This window comes from Cololabis saira, chromosome 14 (assembly GCF_033807715.1).
Source record: "Cololabis saira isolate AMF1-May2022 chromosome 14, fColSai1.1, whole genome shotgun sequence".
NCBI classification, from domain to species: Eukaryota; Metazoa; Chordata; class Actinopteri; order Beloniformes; family Belonidae; genus Cololabis; species Cololabis saira.
In genome coordinates, this window is record NC_084600.1 from 1,364,271 (window position 1) to 1,388,751 (window position 24,481).

Genomic DNA, 24,481 nt, shown 5'->3' on the forward strand with positions numbered 1-24,481 from the left:
GCAGAAAATAAACCATTTTGACATAAAGGCCAAAGAGTTTCTTGAAGCAAAGTCGGGAAGCAGCGAGGAAGGAAGTGAGAGGCCACATGAAAAAGCTGGCGTTAGGGCGGAAGCGCGTTGGAAAGAGGCCCAAGGGCAGCGCTGGCCCAGCTGACAAACGCAGAGGGCAGACCTCGAGTGTTGGCCAAGATCACAGCCAGAGCCGAGTGTGAAGCAGAGCCCGACCTCAACGGGATCTGGGAGGAAAATGAATGTGCTTACGTCGTTGGTGTTGACGTGCCAGGCCATGTCGCCGTAGGAGACCAGCTGGCCGTTGACATAGCAACGGATCTCGGAGTTCCTCCAGCGGTTGTAGATGTGGACGATGCTGATCATGTACCACTGGGAAACAGAGAGACAATCAGAGAGAAGATGACACGTCTCACTTGGTCCTGGGTTGTGATTTCAGAACAAATGTATTTAAAATACATAGAAATTTCAGCTGGTAAATGGTAAAAGAAAGATTACTTCATTCTTTATTAAAATTTGTAAGAAATGTATCCATATCAAAAACCCTGCAAGTTCTATATATATATATATATATATATATATATATATATATGTTCATGTTCTGGATCTCTGGAAAGCGTCTAGAGACAACATCTGTTGTATTAGACGCTATATAAATAAAATTGAATTGAATTATACAAAAAAATGATGATACAGTTCAGAAAATCATAGCTACAGCACAAGACGTGCTTTCAAAGAAAAACTATGGTAAAAAACGGTGATGTACAGAGCTACGTCTGCATGGAACCCACTTCCCAAACACTTTAGGCAAACTATTAACATAAAAGAATTAAAATTGTTAGTAAAGAAACATCTCTTGAATAGATACATATAAAACTTATTTAATTATTATTAAATACATAAATAATGTAGATACAGTGCCCAGCATAAATGAGTACACCCCCTTTGAAAAGTAACATTTTATACAATATCTCATTGAAAACAAACAACATTTCCAAGATGTGCACAGGTTACGTTTAATACAGCATCTGTTGAACTTTTGACTTAAAACAAAGGTTAATAATATAACTCAGATGCCATATTTTCCTTTTTTAGTCAAATTAGTGTGGTGCAAAAATGAGTACACCCCAAAAGAAAAACTACTAAATTTAGTACATTTAGTACTTTGTATGGCCTCCATTATTTTTAATGACAGCTTCAAGTCTCATGGGCATGGAATGCACAAGTTGGCGACATTTGGCAACATCAATCTTTTTCCATTCTTCTACAATGACCTCTTTCAGAGATTGGATGTTGGATGGAGAGTGATGCTCAACCTGTCTCTTTAGAATTCCCCAAAGATGTTCAATTGGGTTCAGATCAGGTGACATACTTGGCCACGGAATCACTCTCACCATGTTCCTTTTCAGAAAGCCAGCAGTGGCTTTAGATGTGTGCTTAGGATCATTGTCGTGTTGGAAAAGGGCACGACGACCAAGGGCAAGAAGTGATGGAAGCATCTTAGTTTTCAGTATAGAGCAGTACATTTCTGAATTCATGATGCCATCAATGAAATGCAGCTCCCCAACACCAGCAGCACTCATGCAGCCCCACATAAGGACACTACCCCCTCCATGTTTCACTGTGGGCACCATGCACTTTTCTTTGTATTCCTCACCCTTGCGACGCCAGACAGTGTTGAAGCCATCGGTTCCAAAAAGTCTAGAGTTTGCCAGGGCACATGCCGACAAAGGTGAGCGCTACTGGGACTCTATACTGTGGAGTGATGAGACCAAAATCAATCTTTTTGGAACCGATGGCTTCAACACTGTCTGGCGTCGCAAGGGTGAGGAATACAAAGAAAAGTGCATGGTGCCCACAGTGAAACATGGAGGGGGTAGTGTCCTTATGTGGGGCTGCATGAGTGCTGCTGGTGTTGGGGAGCTGCATTTCATTGATGGCATCATGAATTCAGAAATGTACTGCTCTATACTGAAAACTAAGATGCTTCCATCACTTCTTGCCCTTGGTCGTCGTGCCCTTTTCCAACACGACAATGATCCTAAGCACACATCTAAAGCCACTGCTGGCTTTCTGAAAAGGAACATGGTGAGAGTGATTCCGTGGCCAAGTATGTCACCTGATCTGAACCCAATTGAACATCTTTGGGGAATTCTAAAGAGACAGGTTGAGCATCACTCTCCATCCAACATCCAATCTCTGAAAGAGGTCATTGTAGAAGAATGGAAAAAGATTGATGTTGCCAAATGTCGCCAACTTGTGCATTCCATGCCCATGAGACTTGAAGCTGTCATTAAAAATAATGGAGGCCATACAAAGTACTAAATGTACTAAATTTAGTAGTTTTTCTTTTGGGGTGTACTCATTTTTGCACCACACTAATTTGACTAAAAAAGGAAAATATGGCATCTGAGTTATATTATTAACCTTTGTTTTAAGTCAAAAGTTCAACAGATGCTGTATTAAACGTAACCTGTGCACATCTTGGAAATGTTGTTTGTTTTCAATGAGATATTGTATAAAATGTTACTTTTCAAAGGGGGTGTACTCATTTATGCTGGGCACTGTAGTATATGGGTGTGTGTGTGTATATATATACATATATATATATATATATATATATATATATATATATATATATATATATATATATATATATATATATATATATATATATATATATATATATATATATAATATAAATAAATGAATATTTATTTAAAATGGTTATTGGTGCAAACTATGATAACTATTCATTGTTTGAATTTGTTGATGTTATATGTTGATGTATGAATATGTATTGTTGTTATTTATATCTAAATGTTAAATGGAATAACTTTTTATTTTTTCTTTATTTTCTGTTTTTCCTTTTTTCATATGCTACTCTTTAGGTTTTCTTTTAATTTTTTTTGTAATGTACTGTGTATTATGTGTCGGACTCCAGGAAGAATAGCTGCAGTTTTGCTGCAGCTAATGGGGATCCAAATAAAACTATAACTATAAAATAAAAAACATCTATACTGGAAAATAATTATTCAGTGCACCAAATGAGTGCATTTTCTGTTTAACCCCCGATTCAGAAATATATTCCTTCCCCTTGAAAGAACCAAAGTACTCAGTGTGATACTGTACACTGGTTTTGCAGCACTCACATTCATCATAAGGGTTAAAATGATATAAAAACAAACAGTCTGAACACTCTGCCAAGACATATGCTATTTGCACTTCCTAGTGGTTATTTGAGAAGCACTAAACACCGGTGATTATTGACATCAGCTAACTGCTGTTCAGTCATTCTTTTCATATACAGGACTGTCTCAGAAGTTTCAAAGTTTATTTAGACAGGACAATGCATATTAATTAACACTACATTAAGCAGTGTAAATACACCGGATTTAGCAGAAATGCTAGTTTCCACCCACAGTCCCCACAAACAACCAGACACACTCACACTCACACCTACGGGCAATTTAGAATGATCAATTTACCTAGCATGCATGTTTTTGGACTGTGGGAGGAAACCGGAGTACCCGAAGGAAACCCACGCAAGCACGGGGAGAACATGCAAACTCCACACAGAAAGGTCCTGCTGGGCCTGGGAGTCAAACCGGGAACCTTCTTGCTGTGAGGCAACAGTGCTAACCACTAAGCCACCGTGCTGCCTAGAAAATTAGAATATTGTGATAAAGTTCTTTATTTTCTGTGCAATTAAAAAAACTAAAATGTCATACATTCTGGATTCATTACAAATCAACTGAAATATTGCAAGCCTTTTATTATTTTAATATTGCTGATTATGGCTTACAGTTTAAGATTAAGATTCCCAGAATATTCAAATTTTTTGAGATAGGATATTTGAGTTTTCTTAAGCTGTAAGCCATGATCAGCAATATTAAAATAATAAAAGGCTTGCAATATTTCAGTTGATTTTTAATTAATCCAGAATGTATGACATTTTTGCATTACAGAAAATAAAGGACTTTATCACAATATTCTCATTTTCTGAGACAGTCCTGTATTTGTGTCGATACTCTCTGTTCACATCATGACTTTTTTGTTCTTTTCTGTCCCTCATATTCAGTCTTTATTTACTGTAGTTACTGTAGAGTTCAGAGCAGCATGGAAGCTGGGACGTTGCCGTCGGAGATATCGCTGGGACGGGACAACAGCAAGCCGTACCTCTCTTGTCACGCGTTTCAAACACAAATGAACCCACGTCAAATAAAGTGCTGTGTGACATTCCGGCTTATGAATTGATCAAGTGGAACCGCTGAGAACTTTGTTGAGCAGAGATTCCACCGGGTCAGCAAATGCTTCAGAAAGCCATCTCATCAAGTGAATGTGTGTTTGTTTACGTGTACGTGCAAGGTTGTGTGTGTGCGCAGGACGGCGGCAAAAACGCTGATGGTGCAGAACCAGGGCGGTGCACAGGCCTTAATTGACAGACCTTATCTAGACTCATCAACATTCCCAGAGAGTGCAGGGAGAGACGCGAGCGGAGAGCAACGCCGCTCCCGTCCAGCTAACGGCCTCTCCGAGCTGCTCGGCTTCTTACCTTGCGAGGTTGGAAATCATATTTGACACAGTGCTGGAATCCTTTTCCTTTTGATTTCAGTGATGTCACAATGAGACAGTTTCCCACGAAGTGAGCGGAGTAACCGATCCCTTTACTGGTGCGAAAGCTGCAAAGATATAGGAGAAGTGACATCAGACTTGTTTGAAAATGACACAGCTTCAAAACTAGTTATGGCTAAGAAATGGTGGAACATCTGAATGTCTGCGTGACTAAAATACATGTCAACTAGGCCTGTGGTGAAAAAATCAATTTTCCGATTCTAAATCGATTCTCATATTAATTCCTAAAAATCGATTTGCATGTTTAAGGATCGATTTTTTTTTTTTTTTTCATCATTACATTATAACTTTTCTTGTTTGTTTATTCCCAAAAAAAGTGTTTTGTTGGACACCACAATAACTAGTGCCATGTTTTTGCCTTTTAATATGTTTAATGGTATGAAAACATTAAAGTTTTCCGTTATAATTGCATAAATTGTCTATATTTCTTTGATTTATATACTGTCTTGGGATTAAATTTGCATAAAATGCTAAAAACCAAATTCTCAAAAATGGGAAAAAACAAAACCGATTTCATACGTCTCTGTTTCCTCCCTGGATCTGTTTGATAATTCTACCCCACGTGATGTTTCTGAAAGCAGTTCTATCAGCATTCTGGGAGCTGATTGGTCCTTACAGCATCATTAGCTGCAATACTTGCTGTTGAATCTCAATATAATACTAGTGTTAATATGTTGCAGAACTACAATCATATAATTCATGCAACAGCTCAAAAAACTGTTTTAATAACAATAACCCAAATCAATATCGGAATCGAATAGGATCAAATCAAATCTTGATAATCGATTCTGAATCTTAAGAATCGGAGTCGAATCGATTCTTGACATTTGAATCGATCCCCAGCCCTAATGTCAACCATGCCATTTTTATTCTTATATATAACTGGAATTAAATAAAAGGAGGTAAACCATTTTTCCAATTAAACCGATGAAGTCCTGCCAGCACACAGCAAGACGACCTCAAACTCCCACGCAGCGCGTTATTTAAGCTGTGCCAGTCACAAAAAAAGGCTTTTGAGGTGCTTTCTTCACAGCGGTACCAGGGCTCCCTAATCACAGGTTGAAGAGAAACATTACCAACCCCCTTCTATCCACCCCCCACCCACCCAAATATTGCTCTTCCCACACTCATAACATGCAGGTAAAACACGGCCTCCCAGATCGTACACCTTCACCTCTGAAACAGACCCAGGAGGATCACGCAGGCTGCAGAGCTGCTGCAGATAGAAATCCCTCTCCAGTGAATCCCTGCTATACGTTGGGAGGGCATTAAAGTGTTTTATCTTCACACAGCCGCGGAGGCCGGTATCAGACATGCGGCTCGAGTGGCAGCTGCATCTGGGGGAGGATGATAAGACCGGGGCCAGAAGAAACAAGGATGCCCTCTCTCTCTCTCTCCCGTGCCTCACTTACCATGACAACCTAAAAATGGTTACTAAGGAAACAGGATTACATCCTTACACTCTACATGATTACAACTGGTCTCTGTGATAGTTTCAGAAGCGTATACGGGTGCACTTCTTCCTGCATGGGACCCGGAACCCTGATTACTTGCTGTCCCTAAGCAATCCCTGCACTGCAAAAACTCTAAATCTTAACAAGAATATTTGTCTTATTTCTAGTTAAAATGTCTCATTTCTCATTTCAAATCTCATTACACTTAAAACAAGACTCATTACAAGAAAAATAACTTGTTATTTGACAATTTTCACCTGTTTCAAGTAGATTTTCACTTGAAATAAGTAGAAAAAATCTGGCAGTGGGACAAGATTTATCTTCTCATTACAAGCAAAAAAGTCTTGTTCCACTGGCAGATTTTTTCTACTAATCTTAAGTGAAAATTTACTTAAAATAGGTGAAAATTGTCAAATAACAAGTTATTTTTCTGGTAATGACACTTGTTTTAAGTGTAATGAGATTTGTTTGACTAAAAATGAGACATTTTAACTAGAAATAAGAAATATTCTTGAGATTTTGAGTTTTTGCAGTGCAGTCCCTGATTCCTTGCTGTCCCTAAGCAATCCCTGACTTGGTTAGAGGGAGAGGTGAAGGGAGGATGCAGCGATGAGGCGGGGGGGGAGTGCAGCAGTGAGGTATGGGAGTTCAATTAAAGTAAAGGTCAAAGCTAATGAAGCTTCCCACTGGCTAACGGCCTGCATTTACAACACGGCGGCGAGGCCAGCAAATGCCCGCAGACGCACAGCGAGAGGGAACTCGGCAAACCATGCACTCACAAAGGAATGTCTTGACATTTAAGGTTTTGCTCTAATTTAATTATCTGTTTATCTGTTAATCACTGTTTATGTACTTCAGTCTGGGAGTGGGATATTAACTCGTGGCTGTTACATTGAGGCCTACAGGAAAAACTACGGATAAGTATTAGGGGACAGGCAGGAGAAAGAATATTTGAGAGGGGAAGATTTTTGTTTTATTGTGCACTTAGAGAAAAAGTAAAAATGTCGAGATAAATGTTGAAATACAATTTCAAGAATAAAGTCGAAATTTCGCCTTTTTTCTCAACATTTAAAGGAGCTGTATGTAAGAGCAATAATAAAACGAATCATAAAATGACCCCGATATGTCAACAGACATTTAAAAATCATGTTCATTTCAAATACTTATGTCACTGACAACAGCACTCAAGCCAGGATATTCCAGTTTAAAAAGAGGAGTTGCAGCCCTCAACTGATGTTTATGTTGTCATGTTTTGTTTTGGCCTGAAGCTCCACCCTCCACCTATCTCCCAATCACCAAGTCAGTATTGTTTCTGAAGCTCCACCCTCCACCTATCTCCCAATCACCAAGTCAGTATTGTTTCGGCATCCGGGTTGCCAGCTCGGCTCTAATTATCGCAGCCATGGCAGCCTACGTTCCTGCTGCATTCTGCAGCCTACCTGGCAACCTCTGGTCGGGGGGAGGAGGGGGAGGGTACACGCCGCTCAACAATATTTTGAAAGTGACTGCAGTACCAGTTTTGGACATTTCTTACAGACGGCTCCTTTAAACTTTATTCACAAAATTTTGACTTTTTTCTCAACATTTCGACTTTTTGCTCGAAATTGTATTTCAACATTAATCTCGACATTTTGACTTTTTTCTCGTGCATAATGAAAAAAAAATCTTCCTCCTCTAAAATATTATTTTTATTTTTCTCCTGCCTGGCCCTAATACTCTTCCGTAAAAAACAGACATCTCTCAGCAAAAGTCATGATGAATTCATGTTCATTTAGATGACAACTTTCCATGTGGGAAATACTTTTTTTCTTGGCTCCTGAAGATGGTTAAACTCTGATCCTCATGCTCCGGTGGGAGCTGATCTCAGTCCTGCACCTACCTGGCCAACTGTCAGACGTTCTGGGATCAATGGGAATGTTTGAGAGGGCTGCAATGGAACTTGGACTGAAGAGGTGGTATATTTAAGTTGTTTTTTTGTTTTTTCACTTAGTGTATAAGTATAGAGGGTCTGCATCGACGTCACTTCCCCACTGGACCAGCCCCCTTACTGGCACTGAGTGACAAAAACAGCTGCAACTAGTGGAGAAGACGGGATAACAGCTGATTATCGGCTTAAATTAAAGGCAGTTGGACTTGACAGTGACCCGTACAATTACCCCAAGAACCAGTGGTCCATGGACATTAATATTTGGTACAGTTACCAAGAACCAGTGGTCCATGGACATTAATATTTGGTACAGTTACCCCAAGAACCAGTGGTCCATGGACATTAATATTTGGTACAGTTACCCCAAGAACCAGTGGTCCATGGACATTAATATTTGGTACAGTTACCAAGAACCAGTGGTCCATGGACATTAATATTTGGTACAGTTACCAAGAACCAGTGGTCCATGGACATTAATATTTGGTACAGTTACCAAGAACCAGTGGTCCATGGACATTAATATTTGGTACAGTTACCCCAAGAACCAGTGGTCCATGGACATTAATATTTGGCCACGAATCCAGTTTCCTGATATTTATATGTACTTTATTACACCGGGGAAATAAACGAAGCAAAGCTTGAAGGCGTATGTGGCAGGGTGGAGGTGCAGCCACTCAGGAGATTGGGTACAGGTGTGCCCAATCAACCTCTCCACCCTGCCTGCCTTCATAAGGAGCAGCTGCACTCCAGAGAGGGGCGGCTGCTGGAGGACGCGTCGGAGGGTGACTGGACGTGTGTGATTGAATAAAGAGTTCCTGCACTAAACCCCGTGTCCTCTGTCCTGTCGGTCGGCCTCCGTAGCACTAGCCCTGCTACAGCATACAAAAGTCTTGACGCTTGGTCCGACTTCAAGGCAGGATTTGTTGTAGAAATTAAAGTGATGAGGACACCGAACTTTATGATTTGACCGTTTAACGTTAGCTACCCAAAAATCCAACATTACCTGATACAAAATGGGAACCACAAATCCACTTTTCGGTGCCTGGAATCCAGTTGTTTCTGTGAATTGCAGCGATCCATTTGTCTCTCTTAAGCTTATTTTTCGTCAGTCTGTAAAATGATAACTCTGATTTCTTGCTAAATCTATGAGTACAGTCGATCACACAACAGCTCTTTCCCATTTTAGATGTTTTCCAGTTGCTCAAACTGAAAGTTTACGCTGACACTCAGTCTTTCTGACACTCAGTCTTTCTGACACTCAGTGGGCGTAACCCGCTGTGAAGTTGCATCTGTGACGTCATGCACATTCCCTGTATACTTAAATAAATAAATAGTGATGCACTTACCAGTACAGGTATGGTTTATCTTTATCCACGTTGATGTTGTTGAGTGGATCCTGTCTGAACCAGGTGTTAATGGTGAATCCGTTCTGGTACGGCCACTTGGCAATCGGTGGCAATGCTATGGCCTGGTACACACACACACACACACACACACACACACACACACACACACACACACACACACACACACACACACACACACACACACACACACACACACACACACACACACACACACACACACACACACACACAGCAGTTAGCCAATATTTCCTGCTCAGCATGCATCGTGTTTCGCTGGTGGTGTGAAGTGTAAATGAGTAACGTGCTGACTGACCAGTAAATATGAATGAATGAAGGACTCTCAAGCAATTTGGATGCACAAAAAATACATCTAACTCATTAGTTCCTAGTTAGGTGTAGGTGAGTGTGAGTGGATCTATAATGATTAGTCTCACCGCTGCACTGCGTCCTGGAAAGTTGAAGAAGGTATCAGGACCGTGTCTCTGGGGCATCTGGTTCAGCACCGACAACAGCTTGATGGCATGTCTTGGCTAGGAGAGGAGAAGAGAGGAGAGGAGAGGAGAGGAGAGGTTTTAACAAGCCCTTTATCGACCAATCCACAGAATCAAAACACAAATCACATCATCTTGTTGTGTTTCTTGTAAAGCACCATGTGTTGACCTCCTAATGTATGAATGGTGCTATATAAATAAATAAAGTTTGAGTCATCAACCCATCAAAAGAAAAACCCTCAAAACTGAAACAAAAGGTCATCATTCTGCCCCCCAACACAGCACAAGAGCCTCTGATAGACCATCTACCCTCAAAAGCCTCCAGGTTGCCCACCATTTTGTAATACAAATAGTCCATTGGAAGACGGGACTTCGGAAGACCTTTCAAAACTGCAAGTGGATCAACACCAGAACCTGAAAGTCGGTTCTTCCTGCTCAGCCAGATTGAAAGTTTAGCTAAATCACACAAGAAATGAATAATTGTCACAACAGTCTTCTCTTTAACACTTTACTTAGGACGAAAAAAAAACAAATGAAAAGAAAACAACGCACCAAAACCGTGAAACCGTGTCCGCAAAAGATGAAAAAGACCAACAAGACGGGGACACTGGGCTAACAAATGTGCCAGCGTCTCCACCCCTGAACAAAATAAACAGCCCCCCTACACTAGGATCCAGGTGATCTCTGTATCTGTTCGTAGCTTTACTCCCATGTACAATCCTCCTCTGGAGGTCCCTGTCCTCTTCTCAACGGGCAGCTTGTACAGGGACCGACAACTGGCTCTCGGGGAAAACCCTGGGCCAAAACACTCAGTCCAACCTGACTCCCGTAACCCCGTCAGAGAACGGAGGTTCAGCACCTTCAGGCTAGGGAAGGCCTGGACATTGAAATAGGGATGGGCGGTATGGACTAAAAAATTCATCACGATAATTTCTGGCATTTATCCCGATAACGATAAGAATGACGATAAAAAAAATACCAATTAAACTCCACCTTTTTAACTATAAATCTATCACCACATTCAGTCTTTGGAGCCCCCAAAACACTACTAAACACTAATAAAAGCTACTAAACTACACCAATTAAATTGAATTAATAAAAACCAATTAAATGAGTCCACCTGTACTGCAAAACTGGAATGACTCCTCGCTCCTAGATCCGCCTACCGCCATGTTTGTTACACAAACACGTCATCAACGGGAATTTATCTTTCTTTCTTTCTTTCTTTCTTTCTTTCTTTCTTTCTTTCTTTCTTTCTTTCTTTCTTTCTTTCTTTCTTTCTTTCTTTCTTTCTTTCGATTTAATCACAGAACCATAAATCAGCTTTACACAAAAACGTCATCAACGGGAATTTATCGTTTTTACCGCGAGATAACAAATTCTTACCGTGGGGAATTTTTTTGACGGTACATCGTGAACGGTAAAATATCACCCATTCCTACTTCCCACCAGTGTTTTATGGAGCTAAAAGAAGTCTTACGTTCCCTCCACTGCTCCTAGAAAAGCACTAAAATCTCTCACAAAACCCAGTATCTGGAAGAAGTTTATTATTAAAATTCCAGTATGGGGCCGCTCGGTGGCGCAGTGGGTTAAGCAGCGGCCCATATACTGAGGCTACAGTCCTCCTCCTGCAGCGGTTGCAGGTTCGAATCCCGGCCTGCGCACCTTTGCTGCGTGTCTTCCCCGTTCTCTCTCTCTACCCCCTTCCAGTCTGCATTCTCAATAAAGGGCCACTAGAGCCCAAAAAAATCTTAAAAAAAAAAAAAAAAATTCCAGTATGACTTAGTCCCTACACCTGGTAAGATAACTAAACTGGCAGTGATGATGATCCGTAAACCCAACGGGGCTTATAGTGCTACATGTATCCGCTGAAGCCAAATGACCCGAGATGTAAACACGATCCAGCCTTGCAGCAGTTACTACATCATCCCTCACTCCAACCCATGTATATTGTTTAACTTGTGGAAATTTAACCCGTGTGTCCAATAACTCCCACTGTGTGACAACAGTCTTAAGGCTCCGGGAAGAAAGTGAATGTGGTTCCTCATGCATTCTATCCAGAGTAAAATCCAGAGTACAGTTAAAATCACCGGCTACAACGACTTTGTCTTGATGCCAAAGTTGCAATTCCCCATTAAGTTAATCAATAAAACAAACCCTCTCAGGACCATTATTTGGAGCATAAACATTCACAAAACAAAGCACAAAACCACCTATCTCTGCCCTAACGAATACCAATCTGCCTGGAACAACATTAGTTACAAAAAGGATGCTCACAGATAGATTTTTTTTTAAATAAAACAGCTACACCTGCACTAAAGTTGGAGCTATGGCTGAGAACCGTCCCACCACGACCCCCAGTCTATCTCATCCGCTGGAGCAGAATGAGTTTACTGCAGAAAAAGTATATCACTCCATTTTTGTAGTGCAATTTCACGAATCAATGTTCTCTTATTACTGTCCCTCCCACCGTTCACGCTCAAGGATCCCACCCTAATGCCAGGCATAAGAAGGTCAGAGAAAAGAAAACAGTAAATAGACAAAGCAGGAAGCAGTAAAGAAAGAAACCCATGTGATGCATCATCATGTAAACTATTTCATCTTCCTAGTCCTCATATTCATTTTACCCATAGCAGCTTTTTTCAGAATTGTTATGTGCTTCTTAAGACAGAACCGTTTCCGTTCGTCCATGAGGTCATAACCCACCTGTCTCTTCAGCAAACTAACGGATCGAATTAAGCTTTCTGGATCACTGAAGTGATCGCTGACCTTAACTGACCTTTTATAACTCTCATCCAGAAAACAGTTTATATCCTCCAAGGAATACAGATCCTTGGATCTGGTACAAAGATCTGCAACAGATGCAACATCTGATTCAGAGTCAAAATCCATTTCACTTTCATCTACACAAGAAACCTCCTCAACATTTACAGCTCTGCCTCCAGCACCATCCTCACAAACACCTATAGCTGAACTTTGACTACATGAAGGTCCAACTACCTCCGGATCACTACTGGGAACACCACTAAACGTGGCCACGTCACCAAAAAAGTTAGGATCTAACTGTGAACAATCAACATCTGTCGGTGACACACCGCTGGACAACATGCCAGCGGGCCCCGCTGCCGGCACCACAGCAGAACCAGCAGCACCGCCTGTCCCCGTACCAGCACAAGCAGGATCAACAGCAGAAGAGTCGGTGGAGGAACCAGCGGAGGAACCAGCAGGGAGCCCGACAACAGAGCCGGTCCCGGTGCTGACGTCATCACCCGATACACCAGCTCGCCGCTTATGAGGACAAACAAAACGTTTGTGTCCCACGTCCCCACATTCAAAACACTTCAACTGCCCTGAACTGGCATAAACCATATAGGAACCTTTCCCATGCTTCACCCAAAACGACACCTCCAAAGTCTGCACCGGCGACTCCAGGAACAGGAACACCTGCCTCCTCAAAGACAGGATATGCTTGAGCTTAGGATCCTTACACCCCAAACTCAGTCTTAAACCTGCTGGCAAACTTCCCGAATCTGCTGAGTTCTTTCTCAAGCTGTTCATTGGAAATAAACGGAGGTACACAGGACACAGTTATCCACGTCGAAGGGACTGACAGCGGTGACAGCGGTGACAGCGGTGACAGCGGTGACACCTGCACAGTTGAACCTGAACGGTTCATTGGTCACAAACGCAACAATGGCCTTGTTCATCCGCGAAGCAAAAGAAATGTTATCATGTCCTACCTGCCCGGCTGTAGGTGAGCCAACAACCTCCTCCATGGAAACGCCAGCATGGCGGGACTATCCTGACTCCATGTCGAATAGATGGAGGTGGCTTTGCAGAGGACGTCATCCTCCAACAATCCTCCAACAAGCCTCCAACAAGCCTCCAACAAGCCTCCAACAAGCCTCCAACAATCCTCCAACAAGCCTCCAACAATCCTCCAACAAGCCTCCAACAATCCTCCAACAAGCCTCCAACAATCCTCCAACAAGCCTCCAACACGCCTCCAACAAGCCACCAACACGCCTCCAACAAGCCTCCAACAAACCTCCAACAAACCTCCAACAAGCCCCCAACAATCCTCCAACAAGCCTCCAACAATCCTCCAACAAGCCCCCAACAAGCCCCCAACAATCCTCCAACAAACCTCCAACAAGCCTCCAACAAGCCTCCAACAAGCCTCCAACAATCCTCCAACAATCCTCCAACAAGCCTCCAACAAGCCTCCAACAAGCCTCCAACAATCCTCCAACAATCCTCCAACAAGCCTCCAACAAGCCTCCAACAAGCCTCCAACAATCCTCCAACAAGCCACCAACAAACTTCCAACAAGCCACCAATTAGACCACAACGACGAAAACAACTACAAAATACACTTACCTGACAATGCACCGAAAGAAAAGAGAAGAAGAAAATTACAAAGATGTTTGAAACCAAATCAAACTACGCGCCACTCAGACTTACACCACGACTCACGCTCTAGCTCACATGCACACACACCCACCGGAAACCGAGGAGAGCAGAGCAGAGGAGAGAGTAACTGCCATTATTATTTGAAAGATCCTGCGTTTCAAAGCAGAGCCTCGGGTATGACATCACTACCACAACCAAACTGGATCGATAAGTCTTCAATCACCCTCAAGTAACAACAGCCCTCAATACCATGGCGACCCCTGAATCGATCTGTCTCTAGGGAGGGTTGCTGGAGGAGGAGGAATGGAAAGAGATAGATAGCAGCAAGGTGAATGGGTTGACAAGATTTATTGGACAGAGGAGGTACAGCGAGATGGCTGAAGGTGCGAACCACTGATCAGTGACCAGAGATCGCTGATCGCAGTGGTGCAGAGATTGACAAGGAGGGACAAGGACATTAGCCAGGGAACAAGTCATCACATACTCTCTACACCTCACTAACATCACAGAACGCAAGGATATCACCCATCCACATGAAAAATAGGGTTTTAGAAGCATTTATCTGATCTCATTTGCACCATGTGTCATTAATACAGCAGTAACAGGCCCAACAAAGACAAGAACGAAAATATTCTAGGAATACCTTAAAGGATATTGGAGCTTGTCATTTCCTGGAAATATATAAACATTGTCAAAATCGTGGGCAGCGCCTCATCAGACCCCTGAAGCTGCATGATCAGAGCAGTTGTGCTTTTTAGGAAGTCTGTAGATATACAGAAACAAATAGCACCATGTTCTGCATTTCATCAAGACCCAATTAAACTATACTTAATCTGCGAGTTCAGTTTTGAAAGCAACAGTCTGAGAGGAGCTAAGTAAACAAGCTGAGCTAAGAAGTAAACTCGCTTACCAGGATTACAACATCAGGAAGTAAATTTACACTAATCCCTCCCAAATAATCTCAACAAGTATAGGTATTGTTATTCTCAAGTAAGCTTTTTCATAACAAAATTCATGCCAATAAAAAGAAAAAGCAGTGTTTGCATTTTCAGCTGGAGAAGCAGAGACCCTCTGCTGAGGAAACATTCGTGCAGTTGTTTAATTCAAGGGGGGAAAAAACACATTTTCCAATCATATGTAAACAACTCCAAGAATAAATATTCTTACACTCATAACGAAAGAAAATGCATATTCGTCATATCTGAGATAAACTTTTTTAGGCTGACAGTGCAGGCGAGGAGAGTGTGTGATGACGACATGTTGTGATGAAATAACCTGTCAGGAGGAGATGGAAAAGTGCAAGCTCATGAGCATTTAGGGCATTGAGTGTAGTGGAGCTGCGCTGTGGTCAATAGAATAAAGAATGGAGGCTACATGTATCCAGAGTCTGAGTATATTGAACTGTGCTGACTGTTTCACCTTCACAGCTGATTAGGCCGCTGCCGCTGCTTTTAGTTTTTTTCCACCAGGCTACTCTAATAAAAGAATGCAGTCAATCCTCTGCTGCAAAACAAAAGATAAAGTTGCAGGGAAAGAAAGCTGTTCTCTCTACATCCATTCACAAATTAATCGATCTAAACGATGCACAGTTACACACCAATACTCCAGAATTCAAATCACTTAGTACAACCATCGCTTTCAGTGACACGAACACTAATGATCAAACTCTTGCTGCACGATTTATCTCTTAATCAATTAAGCTTTCTGTCCTGAATACTCGCTGAGAAACAGGTTTCAGCAACAAACATGAAAAGAAAAAAACAAAAAACTGATAAATTGACAAAATAAAGTTTCAAGTGACTGTAACAGTTAAATATGTATGTGTGTTTTAAAGGTTAAAGATAAAATATAATAAGATAAAAATCAAATAAAAATAAAAAAAACACTGTTACTGGACCAGCCATGAATATGAGATATCCTTGTAACCCTGGTGAAATGAGTGAGTGAGGCCACGTTTACACATAGCCAGGTATTTACAAAAAATGGATATTTCTCCCTCTACATTTTGAAAAATACCATCATTTACACGAACCCGCATAAATACGGTGTTAAGGGGTGCTATGAGCAGCCAAACCTAGGGGGCAGTGTAACGAGAAGATAAAGTCATGCTAGTGTCATGGTCACAGTTTCATGTTTTTTTTTACTGTGTTACTGACTCTCCTGTCATCTAGATCCTGCCACCCTCATCAGCCTCATTCCCTTCACCTGTGCTTCCCCGGCCCAACTCTACACCTGGTTTCCCTCATCAGTTTCCCCTTTATATACCGGCCCATTTACTCATACCTGTTGCCAGATTGTCGAGTGTAGAAGCCTCGCTTTCCAGCCACGGATTCTGTTCTGTTTCTGCCTGCCTGCCTGCCTGCGACCCTGCCTGATTCCGGTTTATGGATTTTTGCCTGCCCCTTTTGGTTTTGTTTGCCTGATCTGCCTGACTACCCGGTTTGACCCCTGCCTGCCTTTGACAAAGATTAAAGCCTCTTGGACTCTGATTCTGCCTGGTGTTGTGCATTTGGGTTCTCTGTCCTGTCTGAGCCGTGACAGCTAGCCAATCAGAATCCTGGAAAAAAACATCAACAAATGACACGAGTAACTTCCAGTTACTTCCAAAATGAACGAGAGTCTTTCGTTTGGGGTGACAGAGAAGTGGAGTTACTTTTAAGTGTGACTTTAGAATATAAAACAGGTAAAATACAAGAAAATATTGATGGTGGCCAAACAAATTGTAAACACAGGTCGAGCACATGACGCTGATGACGTTTCTGTGGCAAAATGTGACGTTCTGAAGCCTAAATGTCCGTTTCTCTCTGTTTACAAGCAAACGTGAAGACGGAGTTTTATGCAAATCTCCACTTTGGCTGGAGTTTTCAGAAATGATCGTTTTTGGTGACTTTGAGCTTCGTTTTAGTGTAAACGAGCGGCCAAAACGCATGAAAACACCACCGTTTTTGCTACATGTAAACGGGGCCTGAATCTTGTTACCTGTGGACACGCCCACCACCTCACTGACTAGACACTCCCACTGGAAACGGCCTTTGAACCCTGGGCCAATGGGTGCAGGCTAGGGATGGGCGGTATGGACTAAAAAATGTATCACGATAATTTCTGGCATTTATCCCGATGACGATAAAAATGACGATAAAAAAAATACCAATTCAACTCCACCTTTGTAACTATAAATCTATCACCACATTCAGTCTTTGGATCCCCCAAAACACTGCTCTAAAAGAATACTAAATGCTACTAAACTACACCAATTAAACTGAATTAATAAAAACCAATTAAATGAGTTACACCTGTACTGCAAAACTGGAATGACTCAGATCCTCCATGTTTGTTACACAAAAACGTCATAAACGGAATTGATTCTTTCTTTCTTTCTTTCTTTCTTTCTTTCTTTCTTTCTTTCTTTCTTTCTTTCTTTCTTTCTTTCTTTCTTTCTTTCTTTCTTTCCCCGCACACGTACGTTGTGCGTGGATTTAATGCAGAACCATAAATCCGGCTTTACACAAAAACGTTATCAACGGGAATTTATCGTTTTTACCGCGAGATGACAAATTCTTACCGTGGGGAATTTTTTTGACGGTACATCGTGAACGGTAAAATATCACCCATTCCTAGTGCAGGCTCCACCCTGCACCCACCCTGCACTCTCAACCAATCAGCAGCACCTGCTCATCTCAGGCACACCGTTGCTGCCACCACCACCAAACATTTCCTCTCAAGCCTTGAAGGAAACCTGGAAAGCTCCTGGACTACAGTAGGTGAGCTCAGATCTGCTTCAGCATTTGAAATCACTTGGAGTTTCAATGCTAATTCAGCTATTTCCACTAGTTCCCACAGCCGAGGTGCTGAATCATTGAAGATTATTGCTGTGGTGTACGGTGCTTCATTCTGCATTGGTGAGCATTCTGATCTTGAGCAAATGGATATGTTTGAATCAAATGATGTATCAGACTCTTACATCTGCATTCTGCCTGTTTTATTGAACAGGTCCGGCTTTATTGGAAGCTTTGAATTTCTTTGAACTGATCTAACTGGGTGGTGAGCCAACCCCGAACCTTGAATATCTGCAGAAAGGATTTGAGCCCTTGTTCCAGAGCTCAATTAGCCTCAAGCCTGGGACTTTCCTGACTCGGCTTGACTGACTTTGACAGTGGTTGAGAACTGAAGTAAAAGTGCACTACTCATTTGAACAAATTTAAATACTAGTAAACCTTGGTCTCAAGTGTTTCATTGTCCTTCAATCAGCTCCTCGAGTCGAGCCTTGCACTAGCCCACACTTGATTGCATACCTTCTTGTTAAGGTATTACCATTATTGGTTGCTATAACTGTCATTTGATTATAAATGCTACATCCTGACAGACTGCAATGATTAGCTGTTCCAGTGGGGTGCAGCATAAGGACTTTTTCTTTTAGTTTTTTTTTTGTTTAATATGTTTTATACTATTCAGTGATTTCAGACATGGCTCCAACAGGTGCTAAAAAAAGTTTTTATAACATAAAACAATAGATTTTAAGTAACAGCACCGTGCCCATCTCAACGCAGCATGTCCTGCGCCCAATACGGTTTAGCAACTTCCATGTCTTTACAATACAGGACTGTCTCAGAAAATTAGAATATTGTGATAAAGTTCTTTATTTTCTGTAATGCAATTTATAAAAAAAAAAAAAAAAAAAAAAAAAAAAAAAAAAAAAAAAAAAAAAAACAAACAAGTCATACATTCTGGATTCATTACAAAATCAGCTGAAATATTGCAAGCCTTTTATTATTTTAATATTGCTGATTATGGCTTACAGTTTAAGATTCCCAGAATATTCTAATTTTTTGAGATAGGATATTTGAGTTTTCTTCAGCTCTAAGCCATGATCAGCAATAATAAAAAATAAAAGGCTTGCAATATTTCAGTTGATTTGTAATGAATCCAGAATGTATGACATTTTTGTTTTTGTAATTGCATTACAGAAAATCACAATATTCAAATTTTCTGAGACAGTCCTGTACTTTAAATATTTATGTCACATATGAATGGACAACAGATGTGCATCTTAAGAAGAAACAGGACTATGAGGACGCATGCAAAGCTTGACTGGTTAACTTACCCAGATGCCGTTGTCCCCTTTGAGCATACTGAAGAGCAGCTTCAGCTCCTTGACGGTGATGCTGTAGCTGGCCATGACTCCCAGCATGTCCACCAGCAGGTCTGAGGAACACACACAAGCACAGACGGAGAGTGAGACAGCGGAGAGACAAGTGTGTGTTTCCTTCGCCGTCTCTCTGAGTCAGCAGTTCACACAGCCCTGCACTGACATTTCTCTGGTAAAATAAGAGCTGTCATGATGTCAGAGATGCTTTGTATACTATCATTCAGTCCGGTGAGGAGGAACCTGTGGGGCTCGACGATCAGATCCGCTCCACTCCAAAACACTCACAACCTTGAATCTGAGGCAGCGTTGTTGTGCACAGAGTCCTCACGTATTCATCTTAATACATCAGGTAATAAAAGGTCAAACAAATACAAGCATGCTAACATTGTAACAGCTGAGTGGGATTCTGTGGCTCCATTTAGGTCCAAAAATATTTGGATGTTGACTTTTTATCATTTTTCCTTCATATACCACCACAAGTTATTGAAAGTAAAAAAGTCAAAGTTAGGGCTGGGGATCAATTCAAATGTAAAGATTTGATTCGATTCAATTCCGATATCGATTTGGGTTAGTGTTATTAAAACAGTTTGTTGAGCTGTTGCATTCATTATATGACTGTGTAGTTATGCAACATATTACTACTAGTATTATATTGAGATTCAACAGCAAGTATTGGCAGACCATGATGCTGTAAGGACCAATCAGCTCCCAGAATGCTGATAGAACTGCTTTCAGAAACATTGTGGGTCAGAATTATCAAACGGATCCAGGGAGGAAACAGAGGCCGAAGGAAAGTGGTTTTATTTTTTCCTTTTTTCGGTCTATTTCGGTTTTTAATTTTTGAGAAATTAGTTTTTAGCATTTTATGCAAATGTAACCCCAAGACAGTATATAAAGTAATGAAATATAGACAATTTATGCAATTATAACTGAAAACATTCCTTTTTTGGGCATAAACAAAAAAAATACCAAAAGTTGTAATGATGATGGGGAATAAAATAAAAAAAAAATCGATCTTTAGACATGAGTCGATTTTTTTTTTTTAGCAATTAAAATGAGAATCGATTTAGAATCGGAAAATCGATTTTATTTTTTTTCAACACAGGCCTAGTCAAGGTGTGATTTAAGTGTAAACTTTCAGCTTTTATTGAAGACTATCACAGAAATATTGGCATTTACCTTTTAAGCATCACATTTCAAGCAATGCACCTCCATTTTCAGTAGGTCAAATGAATTTGGAGGATTACCGGAACAGAAGTCAATTGGTCAAGGTTGCTCCATTCCATCAATACTTCAAGACAAATGAAGTATAAAAAGATAATGAGTTGGCACTGACAGATGTTTGGAGCTCCGACTGGAGCAGACTCGATAACATGGAAGGCCCTGGAGGACGACGGATGACCAGAGAATACTATACTTATCCACAGAAGTCAAGTATATTTTGAAGATGGTAGGTGTTCCAGTGTCAAAATATACCTTCATGAATATAAATAAAGAGGGTTTACACCAAGCTGCAAACCTCTGGTAAGAGTCAAGGACAGGAAGGCCAGAGCCAAAGATGCTATCACCCCATGAGTCAAACTAGGGATGGGCGGTATGGACTAAAAAATGTATCACGATAATTTCTGGCATTTATCCCGATAACTATAAAAAGGACGATAAAAAAAATACCAATTCAACTCCACCTTTTTAACTATACATCTATCACCACATTACGCTTTGGATCCCCCAAAACACTGCTCTAAAAGAATACTAAATGCTACTAAACTACACCAATTAAATTGAATTAATAAAAACCAATTAAATGAATACACCTGTACTGGAAAAATTGTAAAGACTCAAATGAAACAAGTTTGAAATGTAAGAACAGATTCAACATTTACTCAAACTGCATGGCTTAAACAGTGGGATAACAGTGCGAACAGCAAAAGTACCATTGTCCTTCAAGTTTTCCTAGCTTATAAAATCACAAAGTAGAAAAAAATACAACCTGATAAATAAAGAAACAGGACAAATAAATAAAAGTTCACTGAAAATAAAATACTATCAGTGATGACCTCTTCTAATAAAAATAAAATGTACAAATTAACCTGTGGTTGGAACATGCCACAAATTAGATACAATTGCAATTTTTTTTTTGTAATAGTCAAACGTTATATCAAAATGTAACAACCATTTCCTTCTGTTTTTGCAGACTCTGCATATAATAGATGATGTTTGCTCCTCGTCACTCTTTTTTAAATCCAAACCAGTTCCAGATAACGGATCTGGAGCCTCGTTTAACAACGAGTTCCTCGCTCTCAGATGCGCCTTCCGCCATGTTTGTTACACAAAAACGTCATCAACGGGAATTTATCCTTTTTACCGCGAGATGACAAATTGGGGGAATTTTTTTGACGGTACATCGTGAACAGTAAAATATCGCCCATTCCTAAGTCAAACATGGTGGAGGCGCTTTCATGGGATGGGTGTGAATGGCTGACAGTTGAGCAGGGTCACAGAAGTTTAGTGATGTTGTGACTGCTGAGGTGTACAGAGCTGTGCGCTCTGCTCGCAGTCACCCACATGTTACAAAACTGACAGGACAGTGCTTCCCAGTGCAGAGGAATAACCACCTGAACATGCTGGGACAGCAGCTTTGAAGGCAGAGAAATGTAACATGGTCAGTGGAGCGGCCTTAAACCAACAGAGCATGGTTTTCAGTTACTGAAGACCAAACTGAGAGAAGAAAGACTCACTAAGAAGCAGCAACTGAAGCTGGATGCAGTAGCGGTCCAGAGAGGAAACTGATTTGGAGACATCCGTGGGGATGGATTTGCACCCAAGTATTATGTTAACCGCTAGTTCACTTCTCCAAATACATTGAAGCCACTAAAAATTGAGGTACTTTACTTAAAATAGCTGTAACTGCTAAATGGTAAATATCCAAGTTCTTGTAAAAGCAGAAAGTTCCCACTTTGATCACATCTTGATTGTTATATTTTAAACCCATTGTGATGTGGTATGAACACTGCAAAAAACTCAAAATCTTACCAGGAATATTTGTCTTATTTCTAGTTAAAATGTCTCATTTTTAGTCAAAACATCTCATTACACTTAAAACAAGAGTCATTACCAGAAAAATAACTTATTTGACAATTTTCACCTGTTTCAAGTAAATTTTCACTTGAAATAAGTAGAAAAATCTGCCAGTGGGACAAGATTTATCTTCTCATTACAAGCAAAAAAAAATGTTCCACTGGCAGATTTGTCTACTTATTTTAAGTGAAAATCTACTTGAAACAGGTGGAAATTGTAGGTTTTTTTTCCAGTGATGAGTCCTGTTTTAAGTGTAATGAGATTTTTTTTAACTAAAAATTAGACATTTTAACTAGAAATAAGACAAATATTCTTGTTAAGATTTTGAGTTGTTGCAGTGAAGGAAAAGTAATAAACCTGTGTCACTGCCAGACATCTCTGGACCCTCTGTAACCCCAAAGACCATTTCTCTCAGTTTCTAGTTTTACCGCTGAGCCAAGACAACCATCTTTTGGCTCAAGCCCCATATGAAAGCTTTAAATGTTGGTTCTTCTAATTATCGAGCGTATAATTCGACGGTGTCTTAGACGTTTGTGGGTGACCTTCCTGCTTCATTGGCTTTCACTTCACATAAACACGACTCATCAGTGTTACGACAGCGATGGAGCGCAGCCGTACGTGAGAGAGGCAATCTGCTCAGTCTTGTATTTACCCGTCGGGACCTGCTAGATATGAAGTCTCCCCACAATGTTTAATTTACCAGAGCCTAGCGACAGGGAATATAGGAGAGAAAACTAGCGTACTGAGCTACTTGTTATGAGTGGAGAAAAAGTAATACACAATGTCCCAGATTCAAAACCGAAACCCCTAAGATCTGTTTTTGGTACGAGCGATCCATCCATATAGGTCATTTAAAATAGTTTCAGGAAGGAGTTGGAGTCACAGCTCGCAAAGGGAGCCTGAGAAGCGCTTAATGAATGGATTTAGCAGCATACACACTGCTGTAAATTCAGAGGAGTGATGAAACACATCCGTAGGTAAAGGTACACACGGCTCATAGGCTTCACTCTGTCCAGCATCCAGTAAACCCTCCTGTGAATGTGGCGGAGCTCACAACACTGATGGTACTGGAGAAACATTCTAAATGAGGGTATAAAACAGTGTGAACAGATGGTACGTCCCCGTCTGGGCTGTCTGCACATGATGGTCTCTCCACTACTGCTCTGCAGACTACAAGAAACATGCCTAGCATAACTAAATATAGTATTGTTACATTTGTTACAATGATGTTGGGGGGAAAAGTGGATTCAACATTTTGTTGATACTACTGATTAAGAATAAGATTAACAAACCTATCCCTGGAAATGTATCTGCAATCACCTCACATTCACGTAGTGCAGCACGTGGAAAGGATCCATCTTCCATCTTCACTGTGTTAATAATACGAGTAATACGTTTTTTTTTTTCCCTCAGAAAACCAATGGCAGAGGAAAAAAAAGTGAGATTGTTTCGATTAAGATAAACCGAAATATCTAACTTAGATAAGTATTCGGTTGGTATAGAGGGAATGTGCATGACGTCACAGATGTGACTTCACAGCGGGTTACGCCACTGAGTGTCAGAAAGACTGAGTGTCAGAAAGACTGAGTGTCAGAAAGACTGAGTGTCAGAAAGACTGAGTGGCAGCGTAAACTTTAAGTTTGAGCAACTGGAAAACATCTAAAATGGGAAAGAGCTGTTGTGCGATCGACTGTTATCGTTTTACAGACTGCTGAAAAATAAGCTTAAAGGGTACCTATTATGAAAAACAGGTTTTTTCTTGCTTTAACATGTATAAAGTGGTCTCCCCTCAGCCTGCCAACTCAGAGAAGGAGGAAAGCAACCAAATTCTGCAGTGTTCTGCAGTGTTCTGCCGCCCGGATGAGCCGTCCAGTGTGATGTGGATCTACGAGCCAATAAGATTCTGCTCCTGTCGTTACGTAACGACGGGAGCAATTTACATAGTTTGGCCTCCGATGCGT

At 40.9% G+C, this 24,481-nt stretch overlaps 1 protein-coding gene across 11 annotated transcripts in view; it reads right to left on the reverse strand.

The window, feature by feature from the left end:
* LOC133459446 (neurobeachin-like) overlaps positions 1–24,481 on the reverse strand; it is a 176,825-nt gene that overhangs the window by 107,998 nt on the left and 44,346 nt on the right. For all 11 annotated transcript variants that reach the window (XM_061739381.1, XM_061739380.1, XM_061739382.1 and 8 more), the window contains exons 3-7: positions 19,398–19,498; positions 9,827–9,922; positions 9,372–9,493; positions 4,565–4,691; positions 262–381 (exon numbers count right to left, since the gene is read on the reverse strand). In XM_061739381.1, the coding sequence (XP_061595365.1) occupies positions 262–381; positions 4,565–4,691; positions 9,372–9,493; positions 9,827–9,922; positions 19,398–19,498 (566 nt within the window). The remainder of the gene's footprint in view (positions 1–261; positions 382–4,564; positions 4,692–9,371; positions 9,494–9,826; positions 9,923–19,397; positions 19,499–24,481) is intronic.